Consider the following 26,443-nt stretch of genomic DNA (forward strand, 5'->3'; position numbering starts at 1 on the left):
AAAGAGAGAGAGTGAGAGAGAGAACTTGTTCAGCTAGATGAAAAAATTAGGAATGACAGATAATAATACTGAATTCTAAATCTGAATTTCTTAGTTACAAAAGGAGAATAAAAAAAAATTTCAACTTTAATAATCTTGCTTTTGAGGATTTGTAAGAGAAGTTAACATGTATCTCAGCATCCTTTATTATCTGAAGGTAATTCTGCTTCCAGTAGATTGTGTTAGGTATGTATTCGTTTTCTGTATGAAAGGCACTTTCAAATCACTTAAATTAGGTGCTATTATATAGCACCTAAATGTAGGTGCTATATAATATAGGCTTGACATATACTCTCATTTGAGCCTCACAACAATCTACCTTATTAAATAATGCAAATAAAAGCCTTAGAGGTACAAGATCACCCAGCTATCAAGTGATAGAGATCAAGACAAAACCTGAGCCTTTTAACTCCAAATCTACAGTTCTTTTCACATAGAATTAAAACAGGTAATATACAAAAGAAAAAAACTGGGGTGATTTGCAATTCATTTTTTAAAAAATTTATTATTATTATTTTTAATTTAATAGCCTTTTATTTACAGGTTATATGTATGGGTAACTTTACAGCACTGACAATTGCCAAACCTCTTGTTCCAATTTTTCCCCTCCTTCCCCCCAACCCCTCCCCTAGATGGCAGGATGACCAGTAGATGTTAAATATATTAAAATATAAATTAGATACACAATAAGTATACATGACCAAACCGTTATTTTGCTGTACAAAAAGAATCAGACTCTGAAATATTGTACAATTAGCCTGTGAAGGAAATCAAAAATGCAGGTGGGCAAAAATATGGGGATTGGGAATTCAATGTAATGTTTTTAGTCATCTCCCAGAGTTCTTTCTCTGGGCATAGCTGGTTCAGTTCATTACTGCTCCATTGGAACTGATTTGGTTCATCTCATTGCTGAGAATGGCCAGGTCCATCAGAACTGGTCATCATATATGCAATTCATTTCTAATCTATTTTCCCATCATCTAAGCTAAAAGCAGAAGGTAGCAACAGGAGCCTTTACAAAATAAAATCACAGATTTAGAGCAAGAAAAAAATCCTACACTTTCTAGATTACAAAGAAGAAAACTAGATCATTTAGTGCATAAATTGGATGACTAGAAAATACTCCCCAAAAGCAATCTGTGTATATGGCCTGGCCTTTCTAATAGATTAAATAATGCTTCCTGGTTTATAACAATTTTCAATTATGTAATAATCTTCAGTGAAAAAGGAAACTATCCATTCTAGAAAGTGGAAGTTGTCCATTCGCCCTGAAAATGACTGGATGATTCAGGTTTAATCTAAAGAATTTTCATTATACTGTATTGTACAAATGTCTCAGTTTTGATAATTAATTTTTTTCCCATTGAAATATTATTTAAAACGCATCCACCAACGTTCTCCCTTGTTTACAATTCTTTCAGAAATTACTTTATAAAAATTTTCATAGTATTAAAAAAAAAGATACAGAAAATGTAAAGTGAAAATTTGACTTTGTTTTAAAAATCAGCATTATAATTATTCACAAACACAATAACTCCCTAGACACAGGCTCGATAAGACCCGAAAACTACTTTCCCCTAAATATTTAATAACAGTATAAGACGGCTGGCTCGGCCCCATCGCTCCTCTCCGGGACTTCACTCGGCCGAACCATGTTTCCGTCTTGACCAGAAGACTTCCCTCTCCCTCAGCCCTCTCACGTCAGCCAGGACACGAGAAGGCGGGGCTGGGGCCCGTTTGCGTGGTCATGCTCGTTGGCGTTGCCTGACGCTGCCCGGCTGCGGTCTCCCGCGGTTGGGTCCCCGCTTCGAAGGATGGGGGATGTCGGGTTGCGGTCCTCCTTCATTAAGCCGGTCTCCCGTCCAATCCTCAGGGCTGGGGGTCGCGGGGGGTTATGAGGCTGGAGCGCCTCCCTCACGTCCCCCTTTCTGGACCTTGATTCCACTTTTCTCACCTGTGGCACTTTACTCTTTAATCTTGTCTCCCGAAAAAAACCTTAGGCTCCCTTTGTTAAGAAGCTTCCTCAGCAATGGCCTTAGGAAGAGGATAAAGCCTCGCGAGCTGCTTCTGCCTGGCGAGTGCCCGTTTGGAGGAAAATGTAGGGAGGGATTTTGTAATCACGTTGTCAGACGCTTGAGGAAGTACCTAAATGACTCACAGGAAAAATTAGGGACAGGTTCAATATATAGTTGTTTTTTTTTTCTTAACAGAAAAAACTGGCAAAAATAGAAAAGGGTAAAGCAAAAACCAGGGAAACTAAACGGTTCTTGGTTTGGAATAACTTTTTCAAAATTCCTTGATTTCAGCTTTAGTGTGTAACCAAATAGATTAGTAGTGAGTTCCTTGAATTTGTTGCTGTGTCCACAGTTTAAAACAAAACAAAATTCATTGCAATGTATTTGCCAGAGTTTTGAGTTTGACATTTTTAAAAAGGTGTATGCTTTTGTCCTTCAGATTTCCTTTGAGTCAGACTGTTGTCAGGCAAGAATTTTTTTTTTTGAAGAAACTTTTTTTTTCCTTTTTCTTTTTTCCCTTTTTTTTTTTTTTAATTATAATAAGTTTTTATTGACAGAACCCATGCCAGGGTAATTTTTTTTACAACATTATCCCTTGCACTCACTTCTGTTCCGATTTTTTCCTCCCACCCTCCACCCCCTCTCCTAGATGGTGAGCAGTCCTATATATGTTGAATATGTCATAGTATATCCTAGATACAATGTATGTGTGCAGATCCAAACAGTTTTCTTGTTGTACAGGGAGAATTGGATTCAGAAGGTAAAAATAACCTGGGAAGAAAAACAAAAATGCAAACAGTTTACATTCATTTCTTAGTGTTTTTTACTTTGGGTGTAGCTGTGAAGAAACTTATTTTGATAGTGATTAAAGCTATTTTGAATTTATTTGATACACTAGCATACTACTTCCTTGTCTGTTTTGTACTATGGGAAGAAAATTAGATTTAAAAAAATTGAATATCCTTCATTTTAAAATTTTTGAAATCTATTGAGTCCATCAGTTTGCCTTTTGTGCTAATTAGATTTTACTATTAAAACATTGATTTAGATGAAGAAAATTATGTTGATTTAAATAAAAGTTCTTTTGATCTGTATTTCAGAGATAATTTTACATGCAAATGAAATCTTTTTTTTTTTTTTAGCACTTGATCAGTTTAACACCTGATCCTATACTATAACATATTTAACATGTATAAGACTGCCTGCTATCTAGGGGAGGGGGTGGAGGAAGGGAAGGGAAGGGAAAAATCGGAACAGAAGTGAGTGCAAGGGATAATGTAAAAAATTAACCATGCATATGTACTATCAATAAAAAGTTATAATAATTTTAAAAAGGCATGATCCTAAGTGCTGTGAAAACTATAATACTCTTAACACATTTAACAAACATTTTTCAAATATTAGGTTCAGGGATCCATTGAGGCCCATAGAACATACAAAAATAGATATGTGTAAAAATTTGCAGGATTTTATAATTTACTTGAGGTGAGACAATCCTAACTGAAGAAATAAGAGAAAGTTTTAACAAGTATAGATTAAATAACACAACTGTACACTATGGTTACAAATGAATGACTTAGACAATAAATACTAGAGGACTAAGGGATCAGAGTGATCAGAAATTGCTTTACGAAAGAACCTAAGTGGAGTGTTAAATTTTAAATGATTAAAATTTGCCCTAAAATAAAAGAGTTGAAGCAAATCATAGGAAAGTGCAAAATCAATCAAGTATTCTAACTAGTGGGACAAAGATGTATTTAAGGCATGTTTTTTAAAAAATTTGGTGATAGCAGTGAGTTCATATAAAAAACTGATTTTAGTAAAGTTGGAAAAATAGGTGGAAAGTAGTATTGCAGGTCCATGAGATTGAGTTTGGACGTCATCTTGGAGATACTGGATAATCTTTGAAGTTCTTTTTTGATAGCAGAGTGAAATTATTGAAATGATGTTTTAGGATTATAAATCAGGCAAGGTTTGTTAGATGTATAAGAGATGGTCTGACAGTATGGTATGTTGAAAAGCAATGAGGTTTTTAGAGATGACTGTCTTTACTGAGTCTTTATATCTTGGAGGTTTAGGATATAAAGGCAAAATCCCTGCCTTTAAGAAGCTAACAATCCCAAGGGGAGGAACAACATAGGAACAAATATCTCCAAGCAGGTTACATACATCATAAATAGGAAATAAGTATCAGAGGGTAGGTACTAGAATTGAGAGAGACAAGAGGCTTACAATTTAAGATAAGATTTCAGTTAGGACTTGAAGTAAGCCAGAAGGCAGAGGTAAGAGGGAGAACTTTTCAGTTCCACATGGTCCCACCTGGGACACAGAAAAAAATGGCAGGAGCGCAGAGATAGAATGTCTTGTTTGGGAAACAAGGAGGCCATTGTCACTGAATCAAGGAGTATATGGAAGATTGGAAAGGTGAGTGGAGGGCACCAGGAGAAAGAGAAATTATGAAATATGAACACCAAATGATGTTGTCTTTGATTGTAGAGGTGACCAGAGAAGTTATTGGAGATCAGGAATATGGAAAGGAGGGTATGAAATAAGGTTAGACTACACTTAAGGAAAATCACTTTGATAGCTGAATGGAGGGATGCACTGAAGTTGGGAAAAAATTAGGTCAAGTAGATTGATCAGTTGGTTTATGAAGGTGAGGGCCTGTACCAGAATAGTAAAAATATCAGAAGATAGAAACAGGGATGTTGCAAGGTGAAATGGACAGGTATAGGTAACAGATTGAATGAGGGAGGATGGGGGAGAAGGAGAGAGAAGTGAAGAGTCTACATTTAAATTGCCAGCTTAGATGACTACAAGTATTATGGTGCCCTTGACAACGATAGGGAAATTTGGAGAAGGGAAAGGTTTTGGAGAAAAAATAAGTTCTGAATTGAACTTGCCAAGTTTAATATGTCTACTAGACATCTGATTTGATTTGTTCATTAGACAACTGGGCAAGTCACTTAACTTCTCAGGGTCTTAGTTTTCCTTACTTGTAAAGTGGATTGTTAGAATCCTTACAAAGTGATAAGTCAGTTGTCTAATTTAGCATGGTACTTAGCAAATTCTCTAACTCACTAATGTATTTAAGTACTCATTGGAGTTCACACTTTTGGGAGATTCACAAGTCAGTATTCAGGATGAGATTCACAAGTCAGAAACACACAATCCCACTCTCTCAGAGGAGGAGTCAACCTTTGAGTTCACACCTCTAAAAGAGCATAAAAAGGAGCTGAGTTAGTGAAGTGAGTCAGTTCAGAAGAAGCCCACTCTTGGAGGTGGAGCCAGATTGATTCATCCCATCTCACACTACCGTGGTGGCAGGCTCTCCTCTTTCCCTTCTCCACTGAAAGATATGCCTCTAAGAAAGCTACCCAAAGAACACCACAGTAGATGATTGAAAAAGATTGTTTCTAACAAAACTTTTTTTTTTTTTTAAGTGACTATTAGCTAGAGTATTGACAATGGACATGAAAAAAAAATTTGATCAATTTCAAAGAAAAGTGATGAGAATAAGCAATGAATCCTTACCACTAATAGTCAAATCTCATACTTAATGTGTGTGCATGTTACCTCCAATAAAAGGTTAGGTCTAATGAAAGATATTTATTTCATTTTTGGTTCTGTATTCCCAGTACATATCACAATATCTGGCACCTGATGCTTAAAATACATGGGTATTTGGATATTCCTATTTGATTGTACATGCATAACCTGTCAAATTGCTTGCTGTCTTGGAGAGAGAAGAAGGGGAAAGAAAAGAAGGGAGGGAGAAAAATGTAGAACTCAAAAATCTTACAAAAATAAATGTTGAAAACTATCTTTACATGTAACTGGAAAAAGTAAAATATTATTAGGTGAATATTGCTGTAGAATTTCATGGTGAGAAAAATTGAGTTAAAGAATATTATAGTTGCACAAGTTCACTCAGATAACAAGTAATGGAGGTATCATTCAAGTCTAGTCAGCCATTCTGATTTACAGATCCCCAAATTACCTAATATTTTAAAATGGTAATCCAGAGTACCATTACTAATCTAAAGTGCAAAGGAAGTGGAGCAGAGACAATGAGGAGGCTATTAATTAAAGGGAAAAAAAGAAATGGATTAGAAAATAGCTGGATCTAGTTTTATGAGGTGGCAAAAGAAAAACTAATTTAGCTCAAACTGGATTGTAGAGCGGTATTTCTTGATTTTTTTTCCAGCATTTTTCATGCTTTTCTTAAGTTCTGAGAAAGCTTTCTACTACACTAAAAATTTGAAGCACTAAGCAAATGTTAGAAACAAATATCTTAGAATACATCATGCCATTATGAAAATCATAGATTCAAAGCTATAGGAATGTTGGAGAACATCAAATCTGACTCCCTCATTTTTTTTTTTTAAATTTAATAGCCTTTTATTTACAGGATATATACATGGGTAACTTTACAGCATTAACAATTGCCAAACCTCTTGTTCCAATTTTTCACCTCTTACCCCCCACCTCCCTAAATGGCAGGATGACCAGTAGATGTTAAATATATTAAAATATAACTTAGATACACAATAAGTATACATGACTCAAAACATTATTTTGCTGTACAAAAAGAATCAGACTCTGAATTATTGTACAATTAGCTTGTGAAGGAAATAAAAATGCAGGTGTGCATAAATATAGGGATTGGGAATTCAATGTAATGGTTTTAGTCATCTCCCAGAGTTATTTTTCTGGGTATAGCTAGTTCAGTTCATTACTGCTCCATTAGAAATGATTTGGTTGATCTCGTTGCTGAGGATGGCCTGATCCATCAGAACTGGTCATCATCTAGTATTGTTGTTGAAGTATATAATGATCTCCTGGTCCTGCTCATTTCACTCAGCATCAGTTCTGTAAGTCTCTCCAGGCCTTTCTGAAATCATCCTGTTGGTCATTTCTTACAGAACAGTAATATTCCATAATTTTCATATACCACAATTTATTCAGCCATTCTCCAACTGATGGACATCCATTCAGTTTCCAGTTTCTAGCCACTACAAAAGGGCTGCCACAAACATTCGTGCACATACAGGTCCCTTTCCTTCTTTATAATCTCTTTGGGATATAAGCCCAGTAGTAATACTGCTGGATCAAAGGGTATGCACAGTTTGATAACTTTTGAGCATAGTTCCAAACTACTTCTCAAAATGGTTGGATCTGCTTCACAACTCCACCAACAATGAATCAATGTCCCAGTTTTCCCACATCCCTCCAACAATCATCATTATTTTTCCTGTCATCTTAGCCAATCTGACAGGTGTGTAGTGGTATCTTAGAGTTGTCTTAATTTGCATTTCTCTGATTAATAATGACTTGGAGCATCTTTTCATATGACTAGAAATAGTTTCAATTTCTTCATCTGAGAATTGTCTGTTCATATCCTTTGACCATTTTTCAATTGGAGATGGCTTGATTTTTTATAAATTAGAGTTAATTCTCTATATATTTTGGAAATGAGGCCTTTATCAGAACCTTGACTGTAAAAATATTTTCCCAGTTTATTGCTTCCTTCTAATCTTGTCTGCATTAGTTTTGTTTGTACAAAAACTTTTCAGTTTGGTATAATCGAAATTTTCTATTTTGTGATCAGTAATGATCTCTAGTTCTGCTTTGGTCATAAAGACCTTCCCTTCCACAGGTCTGAGAGGTAAACTATCCTATGTTCCTCTAATTTATTAATAATTTCATTCTTTATGCCTAGGTCATGAACCCATTTTGACCTTATCTTGGTGTACTGCGTTAAGTATGGATCAATGCCTATTTTCTGCCATATTAGTTTCCAATTTTCCCAGCAATTTTATCAAACAGTAAGTTCTTATCCCAAAAGCTGGGATCTTTGGGTTTGTCAAAGACTAGGTTGCTATATTTGTTGACTGTTTTATCCCTTGAACCCAATCTATTCCACTGATCAACTAATCTATTCCTTAGCCAATACCAAATAGTTTTGGTAACTGCTGCTCTATAATATAATTTTAGATCTGGTACAGCTATGCCACCATCATTTGATTTTTTTTTCATTAATTCCCTTGAAATTCTTGACCTTTTGTTTTTCCATATGAACTTTGTTGTTATTTTTTCTAGGTCATTAAAATAGTTTTTGGGAGTCTGATTGGTATAGCGCTAAATAAATAGATTAGTTTAGGTAATATTGTCATCTTTATTATATTTGCTCGCCCTATCCAAGAGCATTTAATATTTTTCCAATTGGTTAGATCAGACTTAATTTGTGTGAAAAGTGGTCTGTAATTTTTCTCATAAAGTTTCTGATTTTCCCTTGGCAGATAGATTCCTAAATATTTTATATTATCAGTAGTTACTTTAAATGGAATTTCTCTTTGTAACTCTGACTGTTGGATTTTGTTAGTGATATATAAGAATGCTGATGACTTATGTGGGTTTATTTTATAACCAGAAACTTTGCTAAAGTTGTGGATTATTTCTAATAACTTTTTAGCAGAATCTCTGGGATTCTCTAAGTATACCATCATGTCATCGGCAAAGAGTGATAATTAAGCTTCCTCATTGCTTATTCTTATTCCTTTTTTTTTTTTTTTTAGGGGGAAAATACCATGTAGCTTTTATTTCTTAAAGGAATAGTATAAATGGAAGTTAATAAATAGGAAATCAGCAATTTGTTAAACGAATAAGAGAAAAGTAAAAAAGCAAAGCAAATACATCCCTTTTAAGGGGTTAGGTTGATTTTTTTTTTTTTTTTTTTTTTTTAATTTAATAGCCTTTAATTTACAGGATATATACATGGGTAACTTTACAGCATTAACAATTGCCAAACCTCTTGTTCCAATTTTTCACCTCTTACCCCCACCCTCCCTAAATGGCAGGATGACCAGTAGATGTTAAATATATTAAAATATAACTTAGATACACAATAAGTATACATGACTAAAACATTATTTTGCTATACAAAAGAATCAGACTCTGAATTATTGTACAATTAGCTTGTGAAGGAAATCAAAGATGCAGGTGTGCATAAATATAGGGACTGGGAATTCAATGTAATGGTTTTAGTCATCTCCCAGAGTTCTTTTCTGGGTATAGTTAGTTCAGTTCATTACTGCTCCATTAGAAATGATTTGGTTGATCTTGTTGCTGAGGATGGCCTGATCCATCAGGACTAGTCATCATCTAGTATTGTTGTTGAAGTATATGATGATCTCCTGGTCCTGCTCATTTCACTCAGCATCAGTTCGTGTAAGTCTCTCCAGGCCTTTCTGAAATCATCCTGTTGGTCATTTCTTACAGAACAGTAATATTCCATAATTTTCATATACCACAATTTATTCAGCCATTCTCCAACTGATGGACCTAAACCAGGTAGGCTGAAAACAGAGAAAGAAAATTATAGACCAATCTCCCTAATGAATATTGATGCTAAAATCTTAAATAAGATATTAGCAAAAGACTACAGAAAATCATCTCCAAGATAATACAATATGATCAAGTAGGATTTATACCAGGAATGCAGGGCTGGTTCAATATTAGGAAAACTATCAATATAATTGGCCATGTCAATAACCAAATTAACAAAAACCATATGATCATCTCAATAGATGCAGAAAAAGCATTTGATAAATCCAACATCCATTCCTATTAAAAACACTTGAGAGTATAGGAATAAATGGACTTTTCCTTAAAATAATCAGCAGCATCTATTTAAAACCATCAGTAAGCATCATATGTAATGGAGACAAACTGCAACCATTCCCAATAAGATCTGGAGTGAAACAAGGTTGCCCACTATCACCGTTACTATTTAATATTGTATTAGAAACGCTAGCTATAGCAATAAGAGCTGAGAAAGAGATTAAAGGAATAAGAATAGGCAATGAGGAAGCAAATTATCACTCTTTGCCGATGACATGATGGTATACTTAGAGAACCCCAGAGATTCTGCTAAAAAGTTATTAGAAATAATCCACAACTTTAGCAAAGTTGCTGGTTATAAAATAAACCCACATAAGTCATCAGCATTCTTATATATCACTAACAAAATCCAACAGTCAGAGTTACAAAGAGAAATTCCATTTAAAGTAACTACTGATAATATAAAATATTTAGGAATCTATCTGCCAAGGGAAAATCAGAAACTTTATGAGCAAAATTACAGACCACTTTTCACACAAATTAAGTCTGATCTAACAATTGAAAATATTAAATGCTCTTGGATAGGGCGAGCAAATATAATAAAGATGACAATATTACCTAAACTAATCTATTTATTTAGCGCTATACCAATCAGACTCCCAAAAAACTATTTTAATGACCTATTCTTATTCCTTTAATCTCTTTCTCAGCTCCCTCATTTTTATAGGGAAACAATTAAGTGATTTGTTCAAGGAAAAACAATCATTTGAAGTATATTTTTTATTTTTCCTGAGGCAATTGGGGTTAAGTGATGTGCCCAGGGTCACAAAGCTGGGAAGTATTTAAGTGTCTGAGGTCGCATTTGAACTCAGGTCCCCCAAACTTCAGGGCTGGTGCTTTATCCACTATGCCATCTAGTTGCTCCCAGTATTTGAATTCTTAAGGAGCATAAAACTCTTCTGAATTCCTTTGACTTCAAAGTGATTTTCCTACAGTGCTGTCTCAGAGTTGTGGCAATTGAAGTTGATATATTGGGAATCATATAATTATAATTTGAAAGGCCATTTATTATAACAATAAGTAGTATAGGCTATAAACAAAAAAGTTGGACTTGAGAACGTTTTGTTGAGTGATTAAAATGCATAAGGTATACATTGTCCTTTTTCTTAAGGAACCTAAGATGGGGAAAACAAGCTATATATTCAGAATACAGTATGGTGGTACATGAAATGATATTGACTGGAGTGTTCAGGAAAGGTTTAGGAAAAGCAACATGAGACAAACTTTGTAAAATAAAATTTCATCTTGGTAGAGATATTGGGATTACTGGGGATAAGGTAATTTGAGGAAGAAAGTACTTAGACGGATCTTGGAATTTGGGGAATCTGGACAACAATTTTTTTTGTTTGTTTTTGTGGAAGATCTTGGAACATGTTGACAAGAAATCCAAGTGAAGGTGTTCAACAGGCAATGAATAAAAAAGGCCTGGAATAATTTGGAAGGGAGATTAGATAGAGGATAGATAAATTTGGAGAACATTTGAATGAAATTAATTGAAATCATGGGAAGTTGATTTCAGTCACTAAGAGAGCCTAGGAGAGAGTAGTATGAATTTATTGTAGTCTTTTTTTCTTCTTGTAGGAGTTGTGCTGTAAAAGTGAGAAGTAAAGCATAGTAACTTGAAAGAATAGCAGGGTTATGTGAAATTTTATTCTGCATCCCATAATGCTTAGAGCCAATGGAGCTTTTTTCATTGGGAAAAATTATATATATAATATATATTTATTGTATACAATATATTTATTTATATTTATAATAATATATTTATTTATATATATTATATATATATTTGTATATATATATATATATATATATATATATATATATATATATATACAAATATTATATTTCCCCAAAGGCTGTGACCTTGCCTAATAATATTATCCAGTAAAGAAGTGACTCATGGGAGATTTGGGATAGCTGCTATGGGGAGTTAGTATAGAGAATCAATAGCACATAATAACAAAACAATCATAAATTTAAACCTTATTATTTACTATATTAATGTTAAAGATTAAAAGAGGACCATGACTGAAGACTAAAACATCTATGATTATAAATGATGTTATACTTATATAAAGTAAGCATATAAGTGAAATTGACAAATGTAAAAGAGGTAATTTGTGATTACAAATAATAAACCTAAACTTTTACCTCAGATGAATGCATGTAATATTCTTCTCTAGAATATAATGTTCTCTGGGAGCAAGTTTCTTGGGGAGCTTCTGGGAGCAGCCTTGGTTTCAGTTCAGAGTAATAATCACCTCAAATGCAGCTAGGGATTAAAGTCCAAATCCTTTATTTTCTCCTTCAAAATAGCCCTGTTGGTTTTCTTAAGAGTCCTATCTATTTCTTGGTTCTGAGAGCTCTTGCCGCTCACTAGTCTTTTGTCTCTTTCAGCTTCAGCCTCTAACTCCTTCCCAATCCAAAGCCTCCAGCCAGCACAAAGGTAGAAGTTGGAATGAATCTGACTCCGCCTCTGAGAGAGTGGGCTTGTGGGCTTCCGTGGGCTTGTGGGAGCTCCTCCTTATATATGCTCTCTTAAAGGTGTGAACTGTAATAAGTACTAAGTACATAATCATTGTCTCTAGTAATTCCAGTGATTTAGCACCTTGTTTCAAGTTCTGGCCCATAACAAATGCAATTGAAAATAAAATTCCTAAAATAATGCATAGTTTCCGAAAAGGAAGCACAGGTAGATGAAACAACTTGCTTAAGGTTTTATAGATAATTACTGAACCAGAACTAGAACTTGTCCCTTGACTCCTAATTTAGTATACTTTGCACAAGACTCTAAGTAAATGGTATTAAGAATTTATTAAATATTAATTTGAATTATAGATTTTTCCTTATTTAAGAAAAAGAGTCTAGAGCTCTAGACACTAAAAGAAAGTTTGGTATTTGATGAGATAAAAGGTAAAGAGATGGTGAAATACCAGTATAGAAATTTATTGCCAATAAATGATAGAATTAAAATAGCCATATTAGTACTTCACACAAATATCATAAATATAAATTACATATGATCAAATATTGTTCTGTGAAATCTGTATTTTACACTTGGGTAACTTCCTGTCTTCTCTTTGTGTTTAGAATAATATCAGTGTCTTTGGAGAGGTTGTGCATTATGGGCCATTGGTCCCAATGAACTGATAGTCCATGTGAATTTCCATAGTTATTGCACAAAGCTGAAATATTTAGGCTCTCAAATAAGAGCATCCCACCAAAATTTGCCAGAACGTTCACAAAGTAATCACAGCCAAAATATGATACCAGAGATTATAGACATTTTTATTTGCTGTTGGGAGCATTGTGATGTAAGTGAAACAAACACCATGGTAATCCTTTTTTCTTTTTCTGTTCTATAACTTTTACCTATTTCTCCCACCTGGGAAAGGTTTAATTTTAATATAGATAAGTGTATTTTATTTTAATCTGCCAATAATATTCAAATTTGCTACAAATACTTTTTTAAAAGGACATATAGAATATTTTACCAGATTCATTATACATACATATTAATCCCTCTGCTCCAAGTCTTAGTTATAATGGAATGGGTGATCTTGGGTTCTGTGCCGGCAAGATACAAGCTTTGCCAAGTCCTATTAAACTAAAAAAGCTTGTAATTAAGGACTCAATGATAGACTGTAGATTTTTACTTAGGACCCCTGTCTAGTTAAATTTGAAGAAGCTGTTTGGCAAAGGGTGATGCTATAATTACTCTCAAATTCCAACTACTAATTTGCAGAGGAGTTCTCATTTATTTAATTTCTGCCTAGCATTATTACTTCAGCAAAAAAATGAGGGAATATTTGGGAATATTAGACATTTTTGCAATTGGTAATTTTAAAGCATATTTTACAAAAACTAGATGGTTTGTGTATTAGTAAGGAAGTGAGAAATGTTTATAGTCACCAGTTGAATGTTTTTATTTAATGTCCAATTAGTGAATATCTCCTTTCAAATGAACTTCTCTCCAAAATTTGGATAGGAACAGAATATTATGTATCCTTATTTATTTTTTCAATTTTCAATAAAAAATGCTAAATAGTAATAATTAATATCACATGATACCATGATAGATAATACTTACCTTATTTAATCCCTTCTATCAGAATTTGCATTGTTATCCTTATTTGTGCCAAATATTATTTGAATGAATTCACATTTGTACAAGGTTTTTAGATGACCATCAATAATCCAGAATGGTTTTATCAACATGTTACCATGCATGCTTATTGTGCTGAAAAAGGAAGTCTTTTAAACAAACAAACAAAAAGATCTATCTTCTATTGCTGGAAAGGTAGTATGCAGATTTAAAAAAAATCTTTTATTTATTTATGTTGGCATTTAATGATTGCTTATTTATATGAATGTGCCACATGATCTGAAATATTAAATTTAAAGGAAACCCTAAGAAAGCCTATTTTCTAGCATCACTGGATAATTACTTTCCCATACTCTGAAGTATAGCCAAATTGGATTTTTCTGTGTTTTTATAAACACAAAATACTTTTCCTATCTTCACACCTTTGCAATAGTTTTCATGTCTGCCCACTCTCAACTCTGCTTTGTAGAATCCCTCTTTTCTTTCAAGATGCCGTTCAAAACTGAGGTAAGGTCTTTCTTGATTCATTTCAATGGCTAGTGTTCTCCTCAAACTACCTTGTATTGAATTATTGTTTGTTAATATTTACATATATGTATGTTTGAATTATTAATGTGTGCATATATGTATTTATGTATATACCTTTTTGTTATATATATATTATCTTCCTCATTAAAATATAAGCCCCTTTTAACTTGGTATTAATTCTTCTTTTATATATGCATCCTCAGTATTTAGCATAATACCTAGCAAACAATAAGTGAATAATATTTGATTGATTAGATTTATTATTGTTAATCACTAAGGTAGGTTATGAATACAGGCTCCTGAGTCCAGATCTAATACTCTTATTTTTTATATAATATTGCCTTGACAGTTTCACAGTAAAGAAAACCATCCTATGTCTAACCACTAAGTCCATTTCCTTTTATACCTTTATCAGTTAAAATAAAAATCAGATATCTATACTCATATGTGTATATATGTATGTGTATAAATATATGTGCGTGTGTATGTGTATACACACATATATGTATATATATATGTACATATGAACAGCTTTTAAGATGTTTAAAAATCAGTGTTGTCTTTTATAATTTTCTTCTTTTTGGTAAAGATTTCAATTCTTTTTGCTTTTCAATTGTTTCAAATGTTTCAGCTCCTTAAATCTTCTCTAATATAAAATTTTATTTGGATTTTAGATTATCGTACTAGAAACAGTATTTCAGGAAATATCTGATTAGTGCTAAGTGTAATTGAAAAGTTACTTCACAGTTGTGGCAAATTATCCATGCTGGGATTCTATCAGTTAAACATCCAATTCTCTTTTCTTAAACACTATATGCAATTGAACACTATATTTCAAAGTGTATATAAACAAGGCCTGACAAATTGCTAATTATTTTGTAACCACTGTGTTGCCTTTTTAGCTGGCAAAGCATTACTGTTGTTTTTGAAACCATTATGATAGCTCAGAGAAACTAATGTAAGCATCATATATAAGGATATGTATCAAGGTATTTGATAAAATGTCTTGATATTCATGGATAAGATTAAAATGTGGATTAAATAAGAGTTCTGATCAATGGATTCATTGTCAAATAGCAACTCAATTAATACTGAAAGAAACTTTCTAGCATAAAGAGTGCATAAAGGTATGCAATTGTTCAAAGTTTTTACCAGTATCTTGAATGAAATATTGAATGGTATACTTACATGGGTGAAAGATAAGGGTTGGACCTAATATTTCCCTGATCAATGAATTTACAGATGAAGGAATTCTCAGGTAATGCAGATAGTCACTTTATCTGTGGTTATCAACAGTTGCCTAGAATAGTGGTGTTGAACTCAAATAAAAATGGGGGCCACTAAACCATAAATAAGGATCCCTACAGCCACTTACTGAGTTTGTTTTAAATACAATATTTTCTCTTTTCATTATAGTTTTGTCTAGTTTCTTAAACCAGTTCCATTTTAGTCTGAGTCAGGGTGCATTTGGTCCTGTGGAGTATTCTGTGAGGCCGTCAGGGGCACATTTGAAATTTCTGGCTTATAAAACAGTGAGGTTATAAAAATGTGCGGGCATATAGCACCAAAGTAGGTAGGTCTTGTGGAAGCTAGATAGATCTCTACTAGGAAAGAATGAAAAAACATACATTCAATACTTACATGCAAAGTACTACACCAAGTGCTAACAATACAAATTGAAGCACAAAATAATCTCTGATCTCTAGTGACTCATTCTCTAATCCACTGAAGGACAAGATGTATAGAAGGTTTCTGCTGCAAGTCAAGCAGAGAGGTCTGTAGGATTCAGTAGCAAAGCAGATGATAAGGCACCTTCTTTAATGTCATTTTCATTAATAATTTCATATTAGCTTCTAATGTTGAAACATTTGACATTAACAGTGACTTTGGCAATGAGAACTTTATAGTCTCAGTTTCAGTGACTATGGCTGATGAGAACATAAAGGCTAAAGAATCTGAAGAATTTGCCAAGTTGCATCCCCACAACTGTTCCAGACTATGGGTGCCCTTTTTTATATTGCTTCTTATAACTAGTATGTGGATGAAACAAAGTAGAACAGAGTGGATATCAGAATTGAGATCTAAAAGACCTCATACTACAATGGCAGAAGGTAATTTGATGCAATGTAATAGGAAAAAATTTGGAGTCTTGAATATCAATTGTTAAGTTTAGGATTAGAGAGCTAAGGGAAACAGTTCATATGGGGGGAAAAAAACCTAATAGTTTTCATAAATAGCAAAGTTGATATAAGTCAACATCATGAGAAAGTAAAAAATATTAATCTATTAACCGCATAAATAAAAGTTTCCAGAAAAAGAGGAAGGGGAAAGCAAACAGTGAAGTAGTTTATGATTCTAGGCCTCCTGACTCCATATCTAGCACTCTTATCTTTTATACCATGCTGCCTTGACAACTTCACAGTAAAGAAAATCTGTTATATTCTCTTATAGTTAGAATACATCTATACTGTTTTTTTGTTTGTTTGTTTTTTTGTTTTTTCATATCTGCCCAAAGCATTTTAGGAAAGACAGTGACAAATTAGAGCATATGATGGTGACCAGGATGGTGAGACTACTTAGAATAATGGTGCTTGGAATGAAGTAAACATGGTAAATGTCTTAAAACTTTTTGAAGTGCTATCATGTGGAAGAGGCATTATTAAACTGATATGACAACTCTAGAGGGCAGAACTGAGTCCACTAAATAAAAGTTGCTGAAAGGCAGATTTTAACTCAAGGAAAAAAAATTCCTAATAGTTAACACTGTCCGGTAGCATAATGGGACTCCTCCAGAGGCAGTCAGTTCTCTCTTACTGGAGATCTTTAAACTGAGTCTAGATGATTAATGATCAGGGACATAGTGTGTAAAGGGCTGAAACTCTGAATAGGTGCACTGGAATCAGACAACCGAGCACTTAAGGCTAATTACCTATTGGACAATACTCTATTAGCATATGCTTGGAAAATGGCCCCTCTCACTATTCTGTGCTGGCTCCATCTTTTGGTGTATACAGATAATTGTAGGAGGGATTAGGGGGTGGAGTAAGACAAACCAGAGTCACTTTGGAGGAGAAGGAGAAGGAAGGTTGGTGGTGAGCCTTGTGGAGTTTCTTCCATCTCCTTTACTTCTCCCCCTAAAGACTAAGGACTTTTGCTGATCCTTACTCTGGCTGATCCTGAGGTCAACAGGGAGCTAATTTGGACTTCACAATAGTGGATGAGAGTTATACTTCTGGTAGTGCTTTGTTTACATAACCTTCAAGGTCATTTTCAACTCAAAAATTCTCTGAATGATGTAACTGAAGGATTTTTCTGGGGGTTGCTGATATAAACTCATTGTGTTTCACGCATTTTACCGTATACTAAGTAAATTCAAAACAGCATATTAAAATAAGTTTATGTCAGCAAAATGATATATGCAAATATGATGAATGAAATTCAAACTTTGAAAAAATATTGCCCTTCTGAGAAAAGCTATATAAAGAATTTTGTTGATGAACAAGAACCACTGTACAGTAATTTAAAATGTATAATTATTGTACAGTAATGAATAAAAATTTCTCCTCAATAATATTTCTATTATTACCTCATATCTACTATAATGTACTATTTTGTTTTCTTTTTAAAAACATAAGAATATTGCTAACAATCAACTTCTTATTCACCTTGAACCTTTTACTGAGATTGGATAATATTTGCAGTATTTCATTTGTTTTTTGTTTGTTTGTTTGTTTTTCTTATTGCTGCTAGGTGGTACAATGGATAGAGTTCAGAGACTAGAGTCAGGAAAACCCAAATTCAAATGCAGCCTCAGACACTTTCTAGCTGTGTGACTCTGGGCAAGTCACTGTTTGCCTCAGTTTCCTAGTTAGTAAAATAATTTAGAGAATGAAATGACTCTTCAGTGTCTTTGCCAAGAAAATCCCAATAGTCAGTCTAACTGAGCAATAACAATGTACTTTTGTTATGTTTCTATTGAATTCTATGTAATCTTTCTAATTTAATGTTCACTTTAAAACTTCCTGTTTCACCCATTAAAATATTATTTACCTTCAAACTCTTGGACTTTCCATCAACTTTCGGGCATATGTTTTATTATATAGATGATGAAAGTGTTAAATACCTTCAGAATCTATATATATGATTGAAGAAGCCTTTCTTGGTCATCTCTCTACCCACTTGTGGTTTTTTGTTTTTGTTTTTTTTTTTGGTTTGACTTTTAATGCCATTGTGTGAGACAGGTGGAGTCCAAGACCCCCTTCCCAATTAACTAATCAGAGACATCATCAGGTACAAGGAGAAAGCATTTATTTAATCCCTGCAGGGAGAGGCCCAGACACACACTGGAGAGCCATCCCAACTACCACCATGTGCTCCTGGAACCTGGCCAGCTTCCAACTTGTTCAAAGTTTAAAAGCAAAAGACTTGAGCCTTCTCATTGGATAGACTAAAAGGACTTAACCATCCTTGACCAATGGTCACCAATGCTGGCTGCCTCCCACGGGTCACATCACTTCCTGCTACTTCTTGTATCTCCAGGTTCAAAGTGACTTAATACTGAGAAATACTTCATCCAATCAGTCCCATTCACATGAAATAAATATAGCAAAGCAGTTCATTAAAAGCTTGGCATAAGTAGCTTTTCAGTGGCAGTTAGTTGGTCAGTGGATAGAGGACCAGCCCTGAAATCAGGAGGACCTGAATTCAAATGTGACCTCAGACTCAGACTTCTTAGCTATGTGAGTCACTTAACCCCAATTGCCTGAGGGAAAAAAATAATAATAATAATAATCAGAGATAAGTAGCTTTTCCTTCTTTTATATGACTTTTAATTCACCACTTAAAAGGTTTATGTAGATAGAAGTATGCTATATTTATTTTTTCTGTACAAAGCACTTTAGTAGTTCTCCCTCTTTAAATATAACAAACTGTTATTTCCTTTTCTACTTTATTGGCATAAATAAAGAGAGCATTAAGAACACATTCAAATTATTGTTCTGTAAGAAATGACCAGCAGGATGAATACAGAGAGGCTTGGAGAGACTTACATGAACTGATGCTAAGTGAAATGAGCAGAACCAGGAAATCATTATATATTTCAACAACGATATTGTATGAAGATGTATTCTGATGGAAGTGGATTTCTTTGACAAAGAGACCTAACTCAATTTCAATTGATCAGTGATGGACAAAAGTAGCTACACCCAAAGAAAGAACATTGGGGAATGAATGTAAACTGTTTGCATTTTTGTTTTTCTTCCTGGGTTATTTCTACCTTCTGAATCCAATTCTCCCTGTGCAACAAGAGAACTGTTTGGTTCTACACACATATATTGTATCTAGGATATACTGCGACATATTTAACATATATAGGACTACTTGCCATCTAGGGGCGAGGGTGGAGGGAGAAAGGGGAAAAATCGGAACAGAAGTGAGTGCAAAGGATAATGTTGTAAAAAATTACCCTAGCATGGGTTCTGTCAATAAAAAGTTATTATAATTTAAAAAAACATACATTCAAGAAAAAAAGTAGTAGTCTGTGTCTTATGGAAGGATGTTCTCCAACAATACCAAATTTTTTGATCATGCCAAACGACAGATTTCAAAGGATAGTAAGTAGATTTGATATTCCTTCTCTCCTCACCCCCCAACCATCTTTGACAGAATTCCCTGTGCTTGGATTATATATGAGAGCATTGGGATCGATTAAGCATTTGTCTTTTGGTTGAATCTGATTTTATCAGTGTGGTGGAGATTTTCCAGTGAGGAGCTTACTCTCTTAGCACAGATCATTAACTTTTTGCAAGTTACACCCTTAGGAAGTACCTGAGGAGGGAGAAGGGGCACGGGGTTCTAAAGGGCTGAATATCTTGAATAGCCTGAAATATCATACCACTAGTATCAAGAGGCAAATTTGGCTATGGGTTTTCTGACTTGTAAGTCAGTTCTCTATTCACAATGCAATGCTTGCTTTTCACCCCCAATTTATCCTGCTAAATTGTATAATATACATGAAATATGGATGGAAAGGTAGAATTCAATAAAGCATTATTTTTAGTTGATTCTTTCTTCTGAAACTATGATAACTCTTAATTGAAGAAAGTATCTATGTCTAATACTTTTTCTTTTTGCAAGATTTATTGAGAACATTGTGACCTCCAAGTCTGGAAGATCTGGAGTTGTGTTCTGACACTAGCTATTGTGATTCTTTGCAAAGTCACTTAGCCTTTCAATGCCACAGGCAACTCTGTAAGGCTAAATTTCAGCAAAAATTTCAGTCATCATAGGTAGAGGAAGTAATGGGGAGGTAGTTATGCTGAAGAAATAGTAGGTTTAGTCACCCCACTCTAAAAAAATCAATCAACAAGCATTAAGCACTGATGTGCTAGGCATTGATGATTTTTAAAAAATGAAATAAAGCAGTTAACTCCTCTCAACAGAGTTAATAGTCAGTGGGAGGAGAGTAATGCATGTACATATAGGAAATACAAGAATATGCAAAGAAGTAAGGGACAACAATATCTAGATGAGGAAGGTCTAAGAGGTGGCACTTGAGCTGAACCTTGAAGGGAGCCATATGGCTATTTTTCTTCCTTAAGAATTCACTATTTGTAACTATATGCAATGTTATATTGTATTCTTTAGTTTAAGAATCTGGAAGAAATTTAGTAGAAACCTTATTGTTAAAATATGTAAAAAATGGAAACGTGACAAAGGAGAAATTGCTTTTAAATTTTGCCTATTTTATGAAGAACAGGCATAAGGAAAGTGCTCACCCATTAGAAATAGAAATAAATACACCCAAGTTTCTTGCTCTGAAGAACTTTAAAATCAAATGAGAGACAATGGGAATGCTGGTACAAGGGAACCCAACATGGTCTGTCCATGTGCGCTATGAGCAAAGCAGAATCACAGAAGCACAAAGAAAATTTGTGATGTACATCCCAAATGTTCAAACTATGCCAAGTTGTGATAGTCTTCTGAGCTCATATCGGATTGATCAGCCACTGTCAAACACACTGCTCCTTGACTTCAGCACCCTAATGTCACTGATGATATTTGAGTACAAAGATAAACAATAATATTGTATTTAAATTTGTCTTATCACTTCCATGTTTTTCTCTTCTAAAGCAATCTAAATGAAGAGCCACAAAAGTTATACTCTGATAACTGAGTGGTATGGAGTTCATATTGGATGCTTGAATACTATTAATGGGGTTTAGATTTAGGGAACCAAAATGAAATTAGGATTTCTAGTGGTCAGGGAGTTAAATGATAAGGTCTGGGGGCAGTTTTCTCCATTTGGAAACCAAATGGAGAAGTTTGGCATAGGGAGTTTTGGGGACTCCCTTCTGGCGGCACAGAGATTCTCTGTAAAGGAATTTACAGACTCGAAAACCCAAAAATTGATAAAAGAGGTTTATTATGGGGATTGGAAGTAAGGTTAGAAATCCTGACAGAGAGGCATAAAGTCTGCTTAGGGAAATAGGTGAGGGTAAAGAGAGGATGGCACTGGAAAGAGTATTCCAATAGACAGAGGCTCCTTGGGATGCCAAGCATGGAGCTGGCATGTTTGGAACCTCTGCAAAGAGAGGGTTTTAGTTTGGCTCTTTTATAATAGAAACTTTGGCTACAAGCTGAAGGAGGCTCGTGGGTAGAGTCCCAAGTTGGCTTCTGGATGTGTTTCAGCTTAACCTGGAATTTGAATTGAATTCAATGAGTTTCAGGACTAAGCTGACCCCACTTAGATAATAAGGATGAAACTGTTTGTCCCTTGGCAATATATATTTATATATATATATATATATATATATATATATATATATATATATTAAGAATATATATGATCTATGTAAACACATTGAAACACACAATCTGCCTACTGTTGTGATGTGAATGGGTGTAATTTAAGACATTTAGACAGCATTACAAAAAAGTGCATGAAGTAAAACAATTAATTTTTGACCTTTTGTGTCTCAACTTTTAAGTTATATTTGCCTAAAACATTTCAGAAAATACTTTTCTTATAGATCTTTTAAATTTTTAGTATTAAAAACCGTGGACTTGTCAAATGTTTTACACATTCCCTTACTATGATAATAGCAAAGAAAATCAGTCAAGCATGGTGCATAGGGAGCTTGATCTTGAGTAAAGAAGTCCTGGGTTCAAGTTTTACCTTTAACACATACCAGCTATTCTAGGTAATCCTTGAGACTATAAATTAAAAGGCAAGCGCTAGCTGTGAACTGTATTATTATAAAAATAGTACGTATAACAAATAAATGAAAAAAAGAAGCTTCCTACTTAAAAGAAACATACACCAAAAAAAGTTTACATTATAAAGAATAGCATTATTAACAATAATTGAGACTTCCTTATTTTAAATTCTACATTTTGAAAAAGAAGTCTTGTTTTTCTTTAACTTTGTAACAATTTCTTCATTTGCAGAGTACCATAAAGTACAAATGTCATATCTTTTAGAAATGTTTTTTGTGGTGCTACACTTTGAATTTACACCTCCGGAAGATACATCAGCTCAGCTGTTGTTCTTACTTCAGATACTCATTTTGAGTTTTTCCATAAGCTTTTTTTGTTGAAATAAATTTTAATTTATAAAATTTATTTTATTTTATATATCTTTTGTTTTTGCATCTCTTCTAGTTCTCAAAATATCTCTTTCCTCTCCTAATGAAGCATTAAAAAAGAAGGGATAAAATTTTCAGTAAAACTAATCAACATCAAAAAAGTCTGACAGATTTAGCCTCCACCCCTGCAAAGAAGAAAGAGGTTATACTTTTTAATATTTTTACGGTACAGAGGCTGGTCATTAGAATGCCACAGAATTCAGTTTTTATTGTTTTGTTGTTATTTTTTCTATTTATATTGCTGTAGCCATGATATTGTTTTCTAGTCCTATTGAATTCATTCTGTATGTTCATATGGCTTTCCATGTGGATAAATAACTGTATAAATATTCCATTATGTTCATGTACTATAATTTGTTCAATGAATTCCCAGTCATGGGATATTAACTTTATTTTTAGTTCATTTTTATTACTAAAAAAATTGCCATTAATATTTTAGTGTATATGAAGCCTTTTTTTTTTTTTGTCATTAACCTCCTAAATGTATGTGAATAACAATGGCATTCAGTTTATTTTTTCCTATTGAAATTGATTGGACTGCAGATTCAACTTGCAGTGTTTTTAAGACCTCATAGAAAGTAATTATTATGCTTTAGTTTTAATTTGTTTAAATATAATTTCTAATAACATACAAATTATATATGAGCATGTCTATAGATTGGATGTATTCATATCCATATATTTTAAAATAAATATCTAAATCTATAATTGTGTGTGTATATATATATATATATATATATATATATGAGACAAAAATGATTCTCAAGGACTACATTGGGGAAGAATACCTAATTGTTAAATTCTAGTTCTTGTCTACTCTTTTGTTCTAAAGGTTGATTTGTTCAAATAATGCCTTCAGCCTTGATTATACCTAGCATCAAAGAGCTAGAGCTAGAAGGAATTTTAGAACTCATGTTTTCCAACTTTCTCATTTTACTAGTGAGCTACACTAAGCAGAAATTTTCTCAAAGTTCACATGTAATAAATCATGTGACTCCAAATTCAAGGCTCTATGTATGCACTGCATCTTGCTGTCACAAATGTGATACTACAAATGTAAATTCATGTTGAGTTATATTGACATAATAGTGGTCAGTGATAATAGCAGAAGAAAAAATTTTTTAAATGTTGCTTATTTGCTTTTTTATCTTTAAAGCTAATTTGTTCCAATAATGCCTTTGACTTTGATTATATCTATTAGTGGATTTTTTGTTTGTTGTTTGTTTGTGAGGTAATTGGGGTTAAGTGACTTACTCAGGATAACAAACCAGTAAGTGTCAAGTGTCTGAGGTCAAATTTGAACTCAGGTTCTCCTGACTTCATGGCTGATGTTCTACTCACTGTGCCACCTAGCTGCCCCCAATTATATCTGTTAATATGTCTAGCTTTCAGTTGTGCACTAATGAAGTGTTAAAATTCACATATATTCATGAGAATCCCAACATTTGAAATACCATTTATTAAATTAACAAATACATATTGTGCATTTATTATGAGAAAGATACTGTATAAAATAGGACTTTTTATTTGATGTTTTGGAGGACAGAAATAAAAACCAACAATTCAAGAATTTACTAATTTTTTCATATGGATCAATATATCTTGTCACTTTTATAGTCATTATTACAATAATGACATGTAAATGTATTTTTATTAGTCTTTGAATTCTCATATATTCTGATAGATACAAAGAAGATGAAGATGGCTACTGGACTTTGAATATAGATAATTTTAAAACTGCTATGGAATTAAATTGTAATTTCATTTACAAGAAGCCTCTCCAAAAGACTTCAGGAAGCCAAAGTTGTACTAGAAATAGCAGCAATGCTTCTTACAAAGGATTGTTCACAAGATTTCATACTTCATACTTTCACCCACTATCAGGATCTCCAATAGGAAAATCTGTGTCAGAGGTGGATATCTCTTTAAAAGAGTCTGTATATTGTGAACTTCACAATGTTCCAGTCTCATATGAAAATTCTCCAACTGAATTTAATGAAACTATGACATTGAATGCAGTGCTAAAATGAAAAAAAAAAAAGACATCTGTTGTTTAAAAGGCTATATGGAAATATTAAAAGGTTTCTTGACTTTTAAAAAGAACTATTTAGTTATCATTTTTATGACAGCATTGGATGAGATGCTGCCAAGTATAAAAAATTCAGTGCTAACAATTAGGCACTTTCCATTAGGAAGCACAAATTTGAAACTTAAAAAAAAAAGATGTATAAATGAAAGTATTAAGGAGAAAAGGAAGGTTGGAAGTTTTTTTTGTCTGTTCTCTAACTTCTTAATCTCTTTTTATTCCCCCCACCAACCCTACAAATTTACAAAGAGGCAGGAAAATAAAGAGGCAAGTTGATAGAGAGATATACTGGTTCATTTTATAATACATTCAGAAGTTATTTTAATAAGGTTATAGAAGTAAGCTTTTAAATTCTTTATAAATATCAGCATAGTAGATTGAAAGAATTAAATTTATTTCCTTCAGAAACAAACTTGGATATACTTGCTAGTTTAGCAGCAATTGGCTCATTATGTTAAAACTAATATGAACTATTCTATTTTACATGAGAGTTTGAAATGTTTAAGTATGTTCAAGTATGACTTGTAAAATATGACTTGATCATCCTACTATATTCAGAAAGTATGATTTTTAAGTACAGAACCATTATGGTCAAAACACGTGCTTTTGAAAAATTCCTGCAGATTAATTTTTGCCCTTATATACAGTGACCTTAAAAAGCTCTTCTTTCAGGCATTTGTCTTTCTGTGAGTTCATGTGAAATTTAGGGCAAAATGTTCATGTTATATAGACGGGCAATTTTTTTTAGCATAATTAAATAGAACTCTAGTCATAGTTTGTGTTTTTCTGTACTTCTTTGACATAAAGCAAAATGTAGGATTTTAAAAATGTAATTTAAAATCACCATATATTTCTAATAAGGTAGGTAGTATAAAATTATGCCTAACTCAAGAGACACACAAATTCTACTTGTAGTTTGATATAAACATAGTGCCATCTTTCTTCATTTTCTCTTGTTAATGATATTGTCACATTAAAAAAAAAAAACTATTGTTGAAAGTAATAAAATTGCTTTTAAAATATTTAAGCATTGCAATTTATAAGCTGCTTTGAATTTTTTATGTAAATGGAATAATACTTTTCCCACAAAAGTCTTTATGCTTCCTTATAGTGTGTAGTTAATTCTGGGTTACTGAAGGCCATGACAGAGAAATAGAAGATTTGTTAGGTTTTGCCATGTTTATAAGGTTTTGAATATGGTTATAGCAAAATATAGTGTGTTTGATACCTGAAAATCAACCAAGTGTGAATGTAAAAAAGATCATCATCAGTCATGTGTGCATTAGATGATACTATATGTATCTATTTTATGTAGGCTGGATTCTTTTCCTTTTAAGGA

At 33.2% G+C, this 26,443-nt stretch overlaps 1 protein-coding gene across 1 annotated transcript; it reads left to right on the forward strand.

Moving 5' to 3' along the window:
- The first annotated feature begins 166 nt into the window (after positions 1–166).
- Positions 167–25,048, forward strand: LOC111720230 (histone H4 transcription factor-like). Its single transcript, XM_031961261.1, is given in 10 exon segments — positions 167–225; positions 1,635–2,215; positions 12,831–13,054; positions 13,923–14,040; positions 16,224–16,375; positions 22,210–22,246; positions 22,249–22,278; positions 22,281–22,318; positions 22,822–22,928; positions 24,700–25,048. Coding segments are annotated over 10 exon segments (1,695 nt in total).
- The last annotated feature ends 1,395 nt before the right edge of the window (positions 25,049–26,443 follow it).

This window comes from Sarcophilus harrisii, chromosome 3, assembly GCF_902635505.1.
Source record: "Sarcophilus harrisii chromosome 3, mSarHar1.11, whole genome shotgun sequence".
NCBI classification, from domain to species: domain Eukaryota; kingdom Metazoa; phylum Chordata; class Mammalia; order Dasyuromorphia; family Dasyuridae; genus Sarcophilus; species Sarcophilus harrisii.